Genomic DNA, 15000 nt, shown 5'->3' with positions numbered 1-15000 from the left:
TGGCTATGCTGTGCGCTGTGCCCATGCCCCTTGTGAACCCATGGAGGTGTTCGTGCGGGGGTCCCGTTTTCCATTGAAGCCGATTTAGTACCCTCCTCTCGGCCGTCTTGGCTAGGCAGCTGAGCAGAGAGATGGGGCGGTACTTCCCCGGCTCCTTTGGTTTTGGGACGGGAACTATGGTAGCCCTCTTCCAACTCTGGGGTAGAGTGGAAGTTTCTCAGGACTTGTTGATGAGTTGCAAGAGTGCACGTTCACCTGCTAGTCCTAGGTAGGAGATAATGGGGTACGAGATCCCATCAGAGCCCGGGGCTGTGTTGGAACTGGTTTTATAGGCTTTCCTTAGTTCCCTCAGAGAAAAGATAACGTCAGAGTTATCGGGTTCGGCTGCCCTTTCTCTGATCTGAGCGTGTCTGTCTGGCTGTAGACGCTCTTGTCTTGCCCTCAGCTCGGCTGGCAGACTGTTGCTGCTCGTTCTCGCAGAGAACTCGTGCACCAGTCTGTTAGCCTCTGCTTGGGAGTCGTGATGGGTGCACTTCGGGGCTGAGCGGCTGGTAGCTCGCTTGACCCGTTGCCACAGCTCTGAAAGGGTGGTTTGGTGGTCGAAGGACTCACACTATTCCAGCCACTTTTCCTGCCTGACTCTGTTGGCAGTTTCCTTGGCATCCGTGACAGCCTCCCTTAGGAGGGATAAGTTGTCAGGGGTTCATTGCCTTCGGAATAGTTTTCGGCACATGTTCAATAGCCATTGTGACGGCACTCACGGACCATTGTGAGTGCCAATGGCGGCATGACTGCTTGACCCTAGCCTCCCGGGGGAGACCAGCCGATTGGCTGTGACCGAGCCGGGTTCAGGCCGCCTGTCTTGCTGGAATAGAGGACCAAAGAGGCGTGTTGCTAGCCGCAGGGCGTACTCGTTCACGGCATCGCTCAACCTCCAGGACTCCAGTCTCCACAGCGCACAAGGCTGCCACGCACGGCAAACGCGTGGGTAGGTGTAAACCCCTGGGGAGAGACCAGAGGGGATGCCCTTCCACCTACGGGACATCATTGTTTGGAGCCCTTTTGCTCAGCCCTCTGAAGCAGCCACCCAAAGGTTGCTTCACCTCAGTGAGGGCGGGAGCTCTTACACTTTTCTCAGGAGGTTCCGCTTATTCCTCAGAAACAACCACCCAAAGGTTGTTTCACCTCAGTGAGGAAGGAGAGGACCTGTACCTTTTCAAAGTGGATCCCTCTTCCCTCTAAAACAGCCTCTCAAAGGCTGTTTCACCGCAGTGAGGGAAGAGGAGTCTTGCACTTTTACCAGGCAGTTCCTTTCATCCCTCTGAAGCAACCACCCAAAGGTTGTTTCACCTCAGCGAGGAAGGAGAGGACCTGTACCTTTTCAAAGTGAATCCCTTCTTCCCTCTGAGACAGCCAACCAAAGGCTGGTTCACCTCAGTGAGGGAAGGGAGGTCTTGCACTTTTGCCAGGTGGTTCCTTTCGTTCCCCTGAAGCAACCACCCAAGGGTTGTTACACCTCAGTGAGGAAGGAAAGGACCTGTGTCTTTTTCAAAGGGATTCCCTCTGAGACAGCGACCCAAAGGCTGTTTTACCTCAGTGAGGGAAGGGAGGTTTTGCACTTTTGCCAGCCAGTTCCTTTCATCCCTCTGAAGCAACCAACCAAAGGTTGTATCACCTCAGTGAGGAAGGAGAGGACCTGTGTCTTTTCAAAGTAGTTCCCCCTTCCCTCTGAAACAGCCACCCAAAGGTTGTTTCACCTCAGTGAGGGAAGGGAGGTTTTGCGTTCTTGCCAGGCAGTTCCTTTCATTCCCCTGAAGCAACCACCCAAAGGTTGTTTCACCTCAGTGAGGAAGGAAAGGACCTGTGTCTTTTCAAAGGGATTCCTCCTTTCCTCTGAAACAGCCACCCAAAGGCTGTTTCACCTCAGTGAGGGAAGGGAGGTCTTGCACTTTTGCCAGGCAGTTCCTTTCATCCCTCTGAAGCAACCACCCAAGGGTTGTTACACCTCAGTGAGGAAGGAAAGGACCTGTGTCTTTTTCAAAGGGGTTCCCTCTGAGACAGCCACCCAAAGGCTGTTTTACCTCAGTGAGGGAAGGGAGGTTTTGTACTTTTGCCAGCCAGTTCCTTTCATCCCTCTGAATCAACCACCCAAAGGTTGTTTCACCTCAGTGAGGAAAGAGAGGACCTGTGTCTTTTCAAAGTAGTTCCCCCTTCCCTCTGAAACAGCCACCCAAAGGTTGTTTCACCTCAGTGAGGGAAGGGAGGTTTTGCGTTCTTGCCAGGCAGTTCCTTTCATTCCTCTGAAACAACCACCCAAAGGTTGTTTCACCTCAGTGAGGGAAGGGAGGTTTTGTACTTTTGCCAGCCAGTTCCTTTCATCCCTCTGAATCAACCACCCAAAGGTTGTTTCACCTCAGTGAGGAAAGAGAGGACCTGTGTCTTTTCAAAGTAGTTCCCCCTTCCCTCTGAAACAGCCACCCAAAGGTTGTTTCACCTCAGTGAGGGAAGGGAGGTTTTGCGTTCTTGCCAGGCAGTTCCTTTCATTCCTCTGAAACAACCACCCAAAGGTTGTTTCACCTCAGTGAGGAAGGAAAGGACCTGTGTCTTTTCAAAGGGATTCCTCCTTCCCTCTGAAACAGCCACCCAAAGGCTGTTTCACCTCAGTGAGGGAGGGGAGGTTTTGCACTTTTGCCAGGCAGTTCCTTTCATCCCTCTGAAGCAACCACCCAAAGGTTGCTTCACCTCAGTGAGGAAGGAAAGGACCTGTGTCTTTTCAAAGTGTTTCCCCCTTCCCTCTGAAGCGGCCATCCAAAGGCTGTTTCACCTCAGTGAGGGAAGGGGGGTCTTGTCCTTTTGCCAGGTGGTTTCTTTCATCCCTCTGAAGCAACCACCCAAAGATCCAGGAGCTCGTCAACGCAGGTATCAGCCGCCCTGAGATGCCGTAGAGGACGCTTCCTGCCCGGACGCCCGCAGATCCTGACGATGATTACGAGGACGTCTGTACGAGATCTGCGAGGACGTGCATTGGGCGAGTACGCCGCCGACTTAGGCCTGGACGAGGACTACGAGGAAGTCTGGGCGAAACTGAAGTCATGGAGGACCTGTGCGAGACTTTCGAGGACAGACGGATTTATCAGGGACCAGGACGAGGAGGGCAACAAGGACGAGCAGCCACGAAGATACATCAGGGACAACGCACGCGAGATCGAAGTGACTAGCAAGTCAGGACCAGCCAAGTTGGGTCACCCTTGAGGCAGGTCTAAGGCGCCTCGAGGACGAGGCGTTAGTAGGTGAACGAGCAATATACCGTGTACATAACCATTTGTGTATGAAAGACCGCGTAGCTGCTTGCCACGTGGCTCGAGGTCCAGGATATATATACATGCATATATATACATATATATGCATATATATACATATATATGCATATATATACATATATATGCATATATATACATATATATGCATATATATACATATATATATGCATATATATACATATATATGCATATATATATAAACACATATATATGCATATATATATGCATATATATACATAGATATATATATTCATATATATATATACATATATAAGCATATATATATGTATATGTATATATATGCATATATATGTATATATATACACATGTATATGTATATATGCATATATATGAATATATATACATATATATATGTATACATACATATGTATTTATGTAACCATGTGTGCATATAGGTGTCCCTTCACTGTTCTATTCTTATCACGTGGCCCTTACCCACATGTATGTGAAAGTCTTTAAATATTGATAATTTATAACATATGTTAACACCCAGATACTCTGCACAGCTTTCGATAGCATGATCTGATTTTTTGTGCAGCTGTGTATTCGGGGAAAAAAATATAGATTTATAAGTAGAAATTTGTTTTTTAAGACGTGTTTGGCTATTGTTCATACATTATCAAGAAAACAGAATGGATTTGTTATTCATGACATAAACCCGTTGAATAAAACAAGGGGGGAAATGCTGTTCTCATTTTTTATATTTTTGTGAAATGTCTCTGTACATAGATAGCTCTGCTAGTGCTTAGCCACATAGGAGTCAATTAGTAGATCTTGTGACCTTACCTGATTTCACCTTTCCTTGAATTGGTGAGAAAAACGTACTTTTTACTAGTGCTATGAATATCGATGGTGTTGTTTTTATTACAAACATTATAATTACTATAATGTTATAAATAATAGTAACAGCAAAATAAGATAACGTAAAATATTTTCGTAAATCAAAGAAAAGGGAAACGAAGGAGACAGGCAGTACTCATAACTGGCTCACTGGTGACTTAGTACAAGTGTAGCCATCTATCTGTAAAAACAATTCAACAAGTAAATTCACAGTAGACATAGCATGTACAATTGTACATACATGCCATGCCCGTCGGTAATGGGTTAAAAGCACGGACAGGCCAGTGTTCTTTATACTTTTTCATCGTGACAGGGTAATTGCTTTATGTATTACACTCACGTCCATAATAAATGTTTATTGTATACGAGTCAGTTGTGTTTACACCTCTTGCCATCTGGTATGATCTTTTTTGTTTACTGTTTAACCTATTGATATATAATCCTCTTTTATACATATCTTTATTCATTTTCTATTTCTACTTTCTAATTTCATATAGTTTCATAATATTGGTTACTCTTTTTACTGATCAGTGCCTATGATAATGATAATAACAGTGATAATGATAATAACAGTGATAATGATGATGAAATTAGTCACAATGATAATAATAATGACAGTAATGATAATAATAATGATAATAGTAATAATATTGATACTCCTTACGATAATGACAATAAAAGAAACAATAATAATGATAATAAAAATAATAATGATAATTATAATAAAACATATAAACAAGAACAACAAAAACAGTAATAATAATAATGATAACAATATTTGTAATAATAATAATTATTATTATTATTACTATAGTAATGATAATAATAATACTTATTGATATTATCATTGTCATTATTGTTATTATTATCATTATTATAATAACTATTATAATAATACTAACAATATTAATAATATTAACAATGATAATGATAATGCCAATAATTAGAATAATAATAACAATACGATCCTACTACTGTCATTACTAACAATATTGATGATAGTAATAATAATAATAATAATAATGATACTTGTAATGATAACCAGTGATGGTAAATAACGTTGATGATGATGATCTTAATATAATGACATCAACGCAAAACTAAATGGATAAAAGACAAATAACAATGATAATGATGATGATGATGATAAGTATGATGAAATCTTTCAATAATAACACTAATGGTACCGATGAAAATAACGATAATAATAATAACAACGATAATAATAATAAAAGTAACAAAAACAATACTGAGAATAATAATAATGAGAATGATAATAATAATAATAATAATAATAATGTCAAAAATAAAAATCAATAATAATATGATAATGATGATAATAATGATAATAACAGTAATAATCAAAATAATGTAATAATGATAGTGACAATTATATCAATAATACTTATTACTTATAATACTGATATTAAGAGTAATGATGATAATAATAATAATAATAATGATAATAATAATAATAATGACAATAATGAAAATAATAAAAATAATAATGATAATGATCATAATAATAATCATGATAATAATAATAGTATGATAATGATAATAATAGTATAGTAATGATAATTACGATAATAATAATTATGATTACAATAATAGTGATCATAATGATGATTATAATAATGGCCATGGTAATATAATAATGATAATGATAATTATAATAGTAATAATAAAGTTAATAATGATAATAGTAATAGTAATAATGAGAATAACAACAACAATTATACAAATGATAATAATGATATTGATTATGATAATACAACAATAATGATAATAAATTATATTATTATCATTATAATGATAATGTTAATGATAACCAATTATAATAATATTGATAATATTGATCTTAATAATACTAGCAACATCAACGCAAACCTGAAATGAATGAAAGGCAAATATAAACGCGCTGTTACAACTTTATAACAATGAGTCCGTTGTTAGTCACAAAAAAAAGCAGCAGCCTTACCAATACGGCTTATTTCTCCCCACACTCTCCTCTCTCTCCTCTCTCTCCTCTCTCTCTCTCTCTCTCTCTCTCTCTCTCTCTCTCTCTCTCTCTCTCTCTCTCTTTCTCTTTCTCTTTCTCTTTCTCTCTCTCTCTCTCTCTCTCTCTCTCTCTCTCTCTCTCTCTCTCTCTCTCTCTCTCTCTCTCTCTCTCTCTCTCACACACACACACACATACACACACACACACACACACACACACACACACACACACACACACACACACACACACACACACACCACACACACACATACACATACATTCTCAACCTTCTTTTAGTATCTACTTTTTTAACGTGTTGTGATCTGTTAAATACAGGGATAGTAATCGAAATTATAATGATGTATACGAACAATAGTAGCGATGTCATAAGACTAATGTAATAATGATAGAAATTACTATATTCGTGATAACAATGGCAATGATGATAACAGTCGCTAATGATAACAGTCGTTATAATAATAAAATAATTATGATGAAACTATATCAATTAACGATGTGATAATTGTGGTTAAAAAAATGTTCTTCATTTTTTCTTCCGTTCCATCCTTTCTTCTCCGTCTTATCCTCCTCTTTCCCGTCTCTCTCTTATCCTCTTTCGTCCCATCTCTTCTTTTCCACCTCTTTTTTTCCATCTCTCTCTTATCCTCTTCTTTCTTTCCATCTCTCTCTTATCCTCGTCTTTCTTTCCATCTCTCTCTCACCCTCCTCTTTCTTTCCCATCGCTCTCCTATCCTCCTCTTTCTTTCAATTTCTTCTTTTCCATCTTTCTTTCCTTCGAGTGACGTCACAAGAAAAACAAAGCAGAAAAAAGCCAACTTGGCAACCGGCGCCGCGCAGAACGTCGACGCCAAGACCTCATTTCTCTCCCTCCAATTATGGCATAATATTTCCACATTCGAAGTCTTTCCCAAACATAACATCCCACGTTAAAGACACCATCATCCTATATCCCTCGTAAAGACACCTAAGCCCGCGAGAACCTCGGAAAAAAGGCCGAAATAGACCTCTGAGTGTCCCTCTGAGCCAGGCAACCCCAGGAGGCGAGAGGATCGACGTCGAGGAGCGAGTCGACAGTGTGCAAGTGTGACCAAGGGTGAGGGATGTGAACCATCATGATTTTCCACATACTGGTTGTGGTTGGGACGCTCCTGGCCACAGGGAACACCCTCAACACAGTGCTCAATGTGGAAGAAATTACGTCCATCCATTACGCTGTGGATATCATTGAACAGCCGGTGTCCAGAGAACAGGTGAACATTTTTTTTTTTTACCCCTTTTTTTATATTCTGCTCTGTATCATTTCTGTGGTATTTTTTCTCCCATATGCTTTGCTTGAGATGTGATGAATGTTTGTTCCGTTTCTGGAGAGTCCTAGTTGATATTAAGCCATGTGTAATTTCGTTGTGTTTTAGGTGGGACACTGTGATCATTTTACTATTTTTTTTCCTTATTTACTCCAGTTATTTCATATATTGTACATGTGGAAATCAGGTTAAGATGTTGGAGTAGGTGTTCATGATGGAGAAAATTCATGTTGTATTCGTGTTAACTGAAAAGCAACCAGAGGTAAAGACATTTCTTCTCTTATGCTTATGGCTTCACATATGACTTGTTCCCGGTCTTATTTCCAAGAGGGCTAGAAGATACTGGGTAAATAATCACAATACTTTTGCATGTGCGATCATGATGGAAGTGTTATCAATGGATTCCTCTCACTCTCTATATCCCAAGTATATAGAAATTATGCCATGGAAACCCCCCCAATATTCATAGTCTTGGCCCTGAAGGCATAAATGGCATCAGGGAAATTACAGGGTAAAATATGGGTAAACTTTCCACACATGTCAACCAAGAGTACAGTAAAATAAGTGTGTGGAGTGGATACCTTGACGAAAACTAAGACACTTTTAATCCATGGCAAAAGGTGCGCAAATATAAAATAAGGGAGATTCATGACTATGTGGAGGATTATTTACCTTCCAGAAAATCTAATGACAGTCATAAAGAAAGGAAAAATCTACGCAAATTAATACATAAAATAATTTGTTAAGGCAAATACAAACGTCAGAAATGAAGAAAATAGGTTGCAGCAAATGCAACGTGGAGAGTTGGTTCACTGCCATCTTCTGGTGGTGGGAAATGCAGTGATTGGGTGGGTGTATTTGTAGATTCCCAGGAATGCTGGGACTTAGTCTCTTAAATTCATAAACAGATACCAGTACTTTCATTTATGATATATCATTTGCAATGGAAATTAACAAAAGATTCACTCCAATTACAAACTTAATAATTTAAACAAGGAATAATAACTGCAAGGGTTGGATAGTTGTGTGAAACTAAAAGATTACCCACTTTTTTCTTGAGTATTTGCATTATTAACAGCGAGTTTGGTAATACTAACAATTGTAATGTTAGATAATTTGAAATGCCTAGTGTTGCTTTCTTTATAGTTTTAGTCAAAGGAATAATGTAAAACAAAAATTACAGTGTGTATGTATGTATATATATGTGTGTGTGTGTATATATATATATATATGTATGTATGTGTGTGTATATATGTATATATATGTATATATATGTTTATATATATTTATATATATTTATATATATTTATATATATAGATATATATAAATATATATATATATATATATATATATATATATATATATATATATATATATATATAAATATATATATATATATATATATGTATGTATACACATATATATACATATATATACACATACACATATACAAATATAATATATATATGATAGATACATAGATAATATATATATTTATATATTATATATTAATATATATAATATATATTATATATTATATATATACATATATATATATTTATATATATTTGTATATGTATAATGTTTATTGTTTCTCTATTGTTTTTTCTTTTTTTATACACTGCAGACAAAAATAGTGTACTTCTGTATTTTTTTTTTCATTAGAGTTGTTGTTATTATTATAAATGTCTAATTATGATTGTAATTTTATATGACTTTGCTGTTGCTATATCATTGTTATTAGTGTTAATGATATTGTCATGTTATTACATAAAGAATGAAAGAGGGAAAGAGTTGAGTGAGTTCTTTTGGTGTATATATAAAAGAGTTTAAGATTTGTTTCTTTTTCTGACCCTACAGCACCTGGAAGGCGAAGTGATAAGTGTTGTAAATAAACATGGGCAAGAATTTGTTTGCTCTTTACCCAGCGTCACACCCACAGATGCAGACAGCAAGAGCGATGAGAATATACTTGATCAGCTGGTAGATATTTCTGGTGAGAATTCTTGTCTGTGAAAAGGCATTTTTTATAGTTATTATTCATCTATTTTATAGTTACTTAGGCTTTGTTTGATAATAATTTATTTTATTTATTCAATAACTTGCTAGTTTTGCTTGCACTTTTGGCAAGTAAAAAAAAAAAAAAATTTTTTTTTTTTTAAATCTTGACCCACTATCAGCATGTACTTGCACTGCCCACAGTAGATTTATTTTATTAATTTTATTTATACATAAAGTGCTTCACAAGCACTTGCACCTGTATTATTAAAAATAGTTTAGGATCCCTCTCCCTGTTTAGGAATCCTTTCAAGAAGTATGGTAGTCCAGAATGCAACTTTCCCCATCCCTCACCCTAAACTCTTTTTGTACATCATATGCATTGTTGAAATGTTGAGGGTTTTATAACAAAGGGAGGAGGAGAGTAGCTATATGTGAATCCTTTTCTCATTCTTTTCCTTTAGAATTTCTCCAGAATTTTATAAAATTAGTAGTTACTTGCAGAGATCTAGAAAATAAACACAAGGTTGCAGAAAACCCAAGTGAAAAGGTTAAACACAATCACATAATTTTCTTTTTAAAATTTACCTATCTATACGCTGTGCATTAATCAACTGCCCAAAGCAAACAGAGGAACTACATATCTTTCAAGCAATAGTATACTCATATTACTCGGTGAATTAGATGATGAGCCTTCATTTCTATTCAAAGAATCACAACAAATGACAGGGTTCTGTATTGTATGTACATGTTTATGTACATTTGCAACCCATTGGACACTTATACAGGCTAAAGACACACCTTATGTTTTATTTAAATGCTGGATGCCCCAAAACCATTTGGTAATAATCATCAGATAAGGATGATAGGCATTGAAGTCTTGGTTGTTTAAGGTATTGCCTTTATGTTGATAATGGAATAGTTAGATTCTATTTAGATATGGTAACTGTTGCAGTATATATTAGATAGATAGAGAGATAGATATAGTTACAGATATACATGCATATGCATATATATATACATAGGCCTTCATACTGTATATATAAAGTAACAAAAATTATATTTATAAATACAATTCTGATATGCACAAAAGTTCAACAGTTTGTATTTTGATACTAAAGGCACTTCAGAGAAAGGGAGTTTTAAGTCTATTTATCTAATTATGTATTGCATTCATTTGTTTATTTATATTATTATTATTGTTATTATTTTCCATGTACTTCCACTTTTATATTTACTGCAGTTGTACTTGGAAAACGACAAGCAGCACATGACCTGATCGCCTAAATTGTCTGCTTCCACACTGACATATGTTTGATTATTAATTCCTTGTACATTTGCACTCAAACTATGTTGTACCAAATAAGTATTCCATAATGATATTATTATGTTTTTTTTTTGTGTTTGTTTGTTTATTACTATTATTATTATTATTATTATTATTATTATTATTATTATTATTATTCTACCAGGATTGCTAACTGCTCAGGGAAAGGGAAAAGGCTGCAATATCTATTTTAGAATAAATTAAATGGGGTTTCATCTGTAAGGGTACCACTTGAGGTTAGATTTAAAGGACCCTTCTGAATTATAATAAGGCAGCCATTAGTCATCAAAGTGCTAATTACTAGGTCTATCCAAGCTCACCTGTATACTTTATTCTTTTTTAGGAAAAGTTTTTTTTTTTTATTACTGTTATTATTTTTATCTTTATTATTGTTTTTATCATTATTATTCTGATAGTGTTATTAACAGTTATAATGGCAGTATAAGTAAAAGATTTTCTTCCAGAAATTCAAGGCATGGGACAGATAGGTGGGATCAGATAAACCTAGTAGTTGTCTTCTTTGGTGAGAAAGTTCTTCTGGAGCTATCTATGTGTAAACAAAATTAATTCTTTCTATCTTTCCTACATAGATGATATCATTGATAGTGTTGCCTAGTCAGACTTTTCTCAAGGTTTGTCAGAAATGACATCTTCCTTAAGCAATGAAAAGCATTATAAAAAGGCTTAAAGCAAAGTACCCCCTAATTTAGATGGTATGCAAGCTACTAAGGCTGTTTCATTTGTGCAATATTAGGTATGTTTGTGCATATGTATCCTGTTTCTATGAGACCGACAGCCAAATGCCGACAGACAGACACCGCATGCATATGTGTCTGTATTTTTCTCTCTGGCTGCACTGTAATGTTGACTTTATTCCTTATTTCCAGGTCTCTTGAAGCCTATGGAGACAGCACCATGCTTGATCAAGACAGTAGATTGGTGGACTTATGAATTCTGTTATGGTTCTGTGATCAAGCAGTACCACCTTGAAGGTAAAAACAGATGTTACTGTATATTACATATCAGTTATAAATATTTATTCCTAGAGACCAAGATTCAAATTTTATATTTCCTAGATTAAGATGATTTGTTAACGAATCCTCATCAGCTGAATGTTGTTTTAACGTATATTTCAACTAATATCAAAATTTCCTCACTCGTTCTTCATCTATGGCCTGTCTCAAGTTGTGAGCCTGAGTTTGATTTCTTACTTTATTGCAGATAACAAGGCTTCAGGACCAATTCTAATACTTGGAAAATATGAGTCTGAATACAACTGGAAAAATAGCTCAGAGACAAAGAATCGACTGCAGAGATTCCATAGTCAGTTTTATGTAAATGGCACCAAGTGCGACCTCACTGGAGAACCTCGAAGAACAGAAGTTAGAGTAAGCATTTATCATATTTTATATATTTTACATATAAAATATATTATTATTATGGTTATTGTTATTGTTATTGTTATTGCTGTTATTGTTGCTGTCATGAGTATGATTATGATTATTGTTTTTATTGCTATTGTTATTATTGTTATTATCTTTATTATTATTAACATTCCTGTCATTGTTATTGCTTTTATTCCTTTAGTATAATTATGATTATCATCAAATAGCATTATATACAAGAATTAAAAAGCTATTGGTATAAATAAACATAATTAACTAAGAATATGCATACATTAGTAATGAATTTATATCTTGCATAACCTGAGCATATATAATATAATAATATAACACCTACTTGTAAATATGGTTGCACAGTATTACATTTTTTTAGTGTTATGACTCTAAAAAGTTCACAAAGACAATATTTGATTTTGATGTTTATAACTTTCTTGTAGTTTCACTGTGAAGATGGTGTTGGTGACTACATACAAAGAGTAGATGAACCAGAGTCCTGTCGTTATGTAGTCACAGTTGCAACTACAAGGGTCTGCCATCACCCATACCTGAGACTACAAGCTGTGCGGACTCCCCACGCAATAACTTGCGCCCCCGTCATTTCAGAGGAGCAGTACCTTAGATATGTAGATTATCAAGAAAGTAAGTTGTGGGCTGTTGTTCAGGGAGTCAATGAAGATAGATTGGGTGTGTTCATATCTTGTATAGTTGTGCCCCAGCCCCTTCTTTATACTAAGCTTTATTTATTTATCAATTTAACATTTACTTACATTATAGTTCCGTTTTTATGCTTATAATCATTCTTTATTTACTTGAGTGTTGTGTGTTTCTCTCTAGCTTTTATTTTTCTTCATTTCTTTCTCTTTATGATTTGAGCTTAACACAAATACCCAGGCCTTTGGCATGGTAATCTACCAGACAACTGTCAGTATATGCTAACAGCATTGCTTTAGTTTAGACACTGGTAGTGTTGGTTTATGCTGATGGCAGTGTTTTGCCCTACACACTGGGCATGTCAGCATTCTCTCAATGTCTGTTACTGTGTTGAGAAATTATTGTGAGGATTGAGGGCTCATGATTATGAGGGAGTGTAGGGGAAAGGATGATTATGAGGGGGGAATGTCTAGGGCAGATGGTGAGAAAGGGAATTTAGTGCATAATTGGTCATTAGGGATCATGTGGATTGGTCTGACTGGGCCTTGGAGCTTGATGTAGATTCGCCTTATATGCTGACATTGATCATCAAAGCACTATCATCAGTATGCTAGCTCTTTCTTGGATGGACAAGATGCAAGTCAGCATGATTTTGATCATCCTCTGCCATGATATGGTAACTTGTCTACCAACTAGAGAGGAGAAGTACACACCAAGCCAGTTGTCGTTCTTGACTACAACAATGGCTTGAAATCTAACATCATGCATTGGGAACTTAGGAGTCACTATGACTTGACAAGACTTCTACCTGGAACTTCTTATCTCTGAGCTCTTCATGCAGGTGCAGTCAGAGCAGCAGCTAATATATTTAACCATTTGCCACTAGGTGACATGTATGTAAATACCATGGCATGCATGGTCTCCATTCCAGGTGGCATGTGCATGCATGCCTTGGTGTGCCAATCCCATTTTCCTGGGTCATATTTCTTAGACTTTACATTTCTTCCGGGCTTCTCGGGCTCCTGAGGCTAACATCTGTAAAATTACACTAGTAATCAGGCTGCAACTTATGAAACATGTGAGTCACAGCACAATTTAGTGTGTGTGTGTGTGTGTGTGTGTGTGTGTGTGTGTGTGTGTGTGTGTGTGTGTGTGTGTGTGTGTGTGTGCGCGTGTGTGTGTGTGTGTGTGTGTGTGCGTGTGTGTGTGTATGGAGGAAGTGGGAGAGGGGGTGGGGGAAGAGGGAGTATGAGTAGTGGACAGTTGTGACATAAATGTGCAAAAGGGTCACGTCATGTGAGGAGTTCACTATTCCACTTCATCCTCATCTCTTCTTTCTTTTCTTTTCTTTCCTTTCCTTTCCTTTCCTATCCTTTCTTCCATTTCTTTCTTTCTTTCTTTCTATTTCTCTTTTGCCAAAATGGACTGATCAAATCATGGACACACACTTACAGGAAAAACAAAGGAAGAGGAGAGCTTGAAAGAGAAATGGTTGAAGCAAAATGAAGAGCTAACCCATGAATCCGAAATGGGAGAGAGCCAGTCCATGCTTGAGCCTGTGTCATCAGACTCCGCAGATGATGATGAGTTGAAGATGAGTATTAAGATTTTCCGCCTGTATCCTGTCAAGAAACAGAAGAATGCACAGGCTGCTGAAGCCAAGGAAGATGTTATGGGGGTAGAGACACAGATTACACTTGAGGAAAATGGTGAGTCTTAAAGATATGAGTAAGTATGAATGATGTGTGTAAAATATTCAGAATTTAGATGAAGGAAGTATTAATTCTGCATAGTGATTGTTTCACCAGGTGATTAAAAAAGACAATGAAATTAACTCCTTTATTGTAGGGTCTAACCTGTGAATAATTCACGTGTAAACAATAGGCACAAAATAATGATAACCGCTCCATCAAACTGTAGGGTACAATATAACTTTCACATTTACAGGGTAAACAGTAGAAATAAAATAAATGATAAAACCTCCTATTGCATTGCCACATTGATTGTGACACCCTTACAACCAGTGATTATTGAATAAGCAAAATGCATACTTGCATTGCATGATAATGATATAAACACAATTGACACCGTATGAGAAATATGAAAAATATT

At 36.7% G+C, this 15000-nt stretch overlaps 1 protein-coding gene across 1 annotated transcript in view; it reads left to right on the top strand.

Annotated features, from left to right (window-relative positions):
- The first annotated feature begins 7006 nt into the window (after positions 1-7006).
- The window catches only part of LOC125044210 (protein OS-9-like), a 25671-nt gene continuing 17677 nt past the window's right edge, over positions 7007-15000 (top strand). The window contains exons 1-6 of the mRNA XM_047640725.1: positions 7007-7454; positions 9370-9505; positions 11722-11826; positions 12056-12222; positions 12675-12876; positions 14343-14597. Of these exons, the coding sequence (XP_047496681.1) occupies positions 7317-7454; positions 9370-9505; positions 11722-11826; positions 12056-12222; positions 12675-12876; positions 14343-14597 (1003 nt within the window). The 5' untranslated portion in view covers positions 7007-7316. The remainder of the gene's footprint in view (positions 7455-9369; positions 9506-11721; positions 11827-12055; positions 12223-12674; positions 12877-14342; positions 14598-15000) is intronic.

This window comes from Penaeus chinensis, chromosome 35 (assembly GCF_019202785.1).
Source record: "Penaeus chinensis breed Huanghai No. 1 chromosome 35, ASM1920278v2, whole genome shotgun sequence".
Classification (NCBI taxonomy): domain Eukaryota; kingdom Metazoa; phylum Arthropoda; class Malacostraca; order Decapoda; family Penaeidae; genus Penaeus; species Penaeus chinensis.
This window is presented reverse-complemented; position numbering and strand designations above follow the sequence as displayed.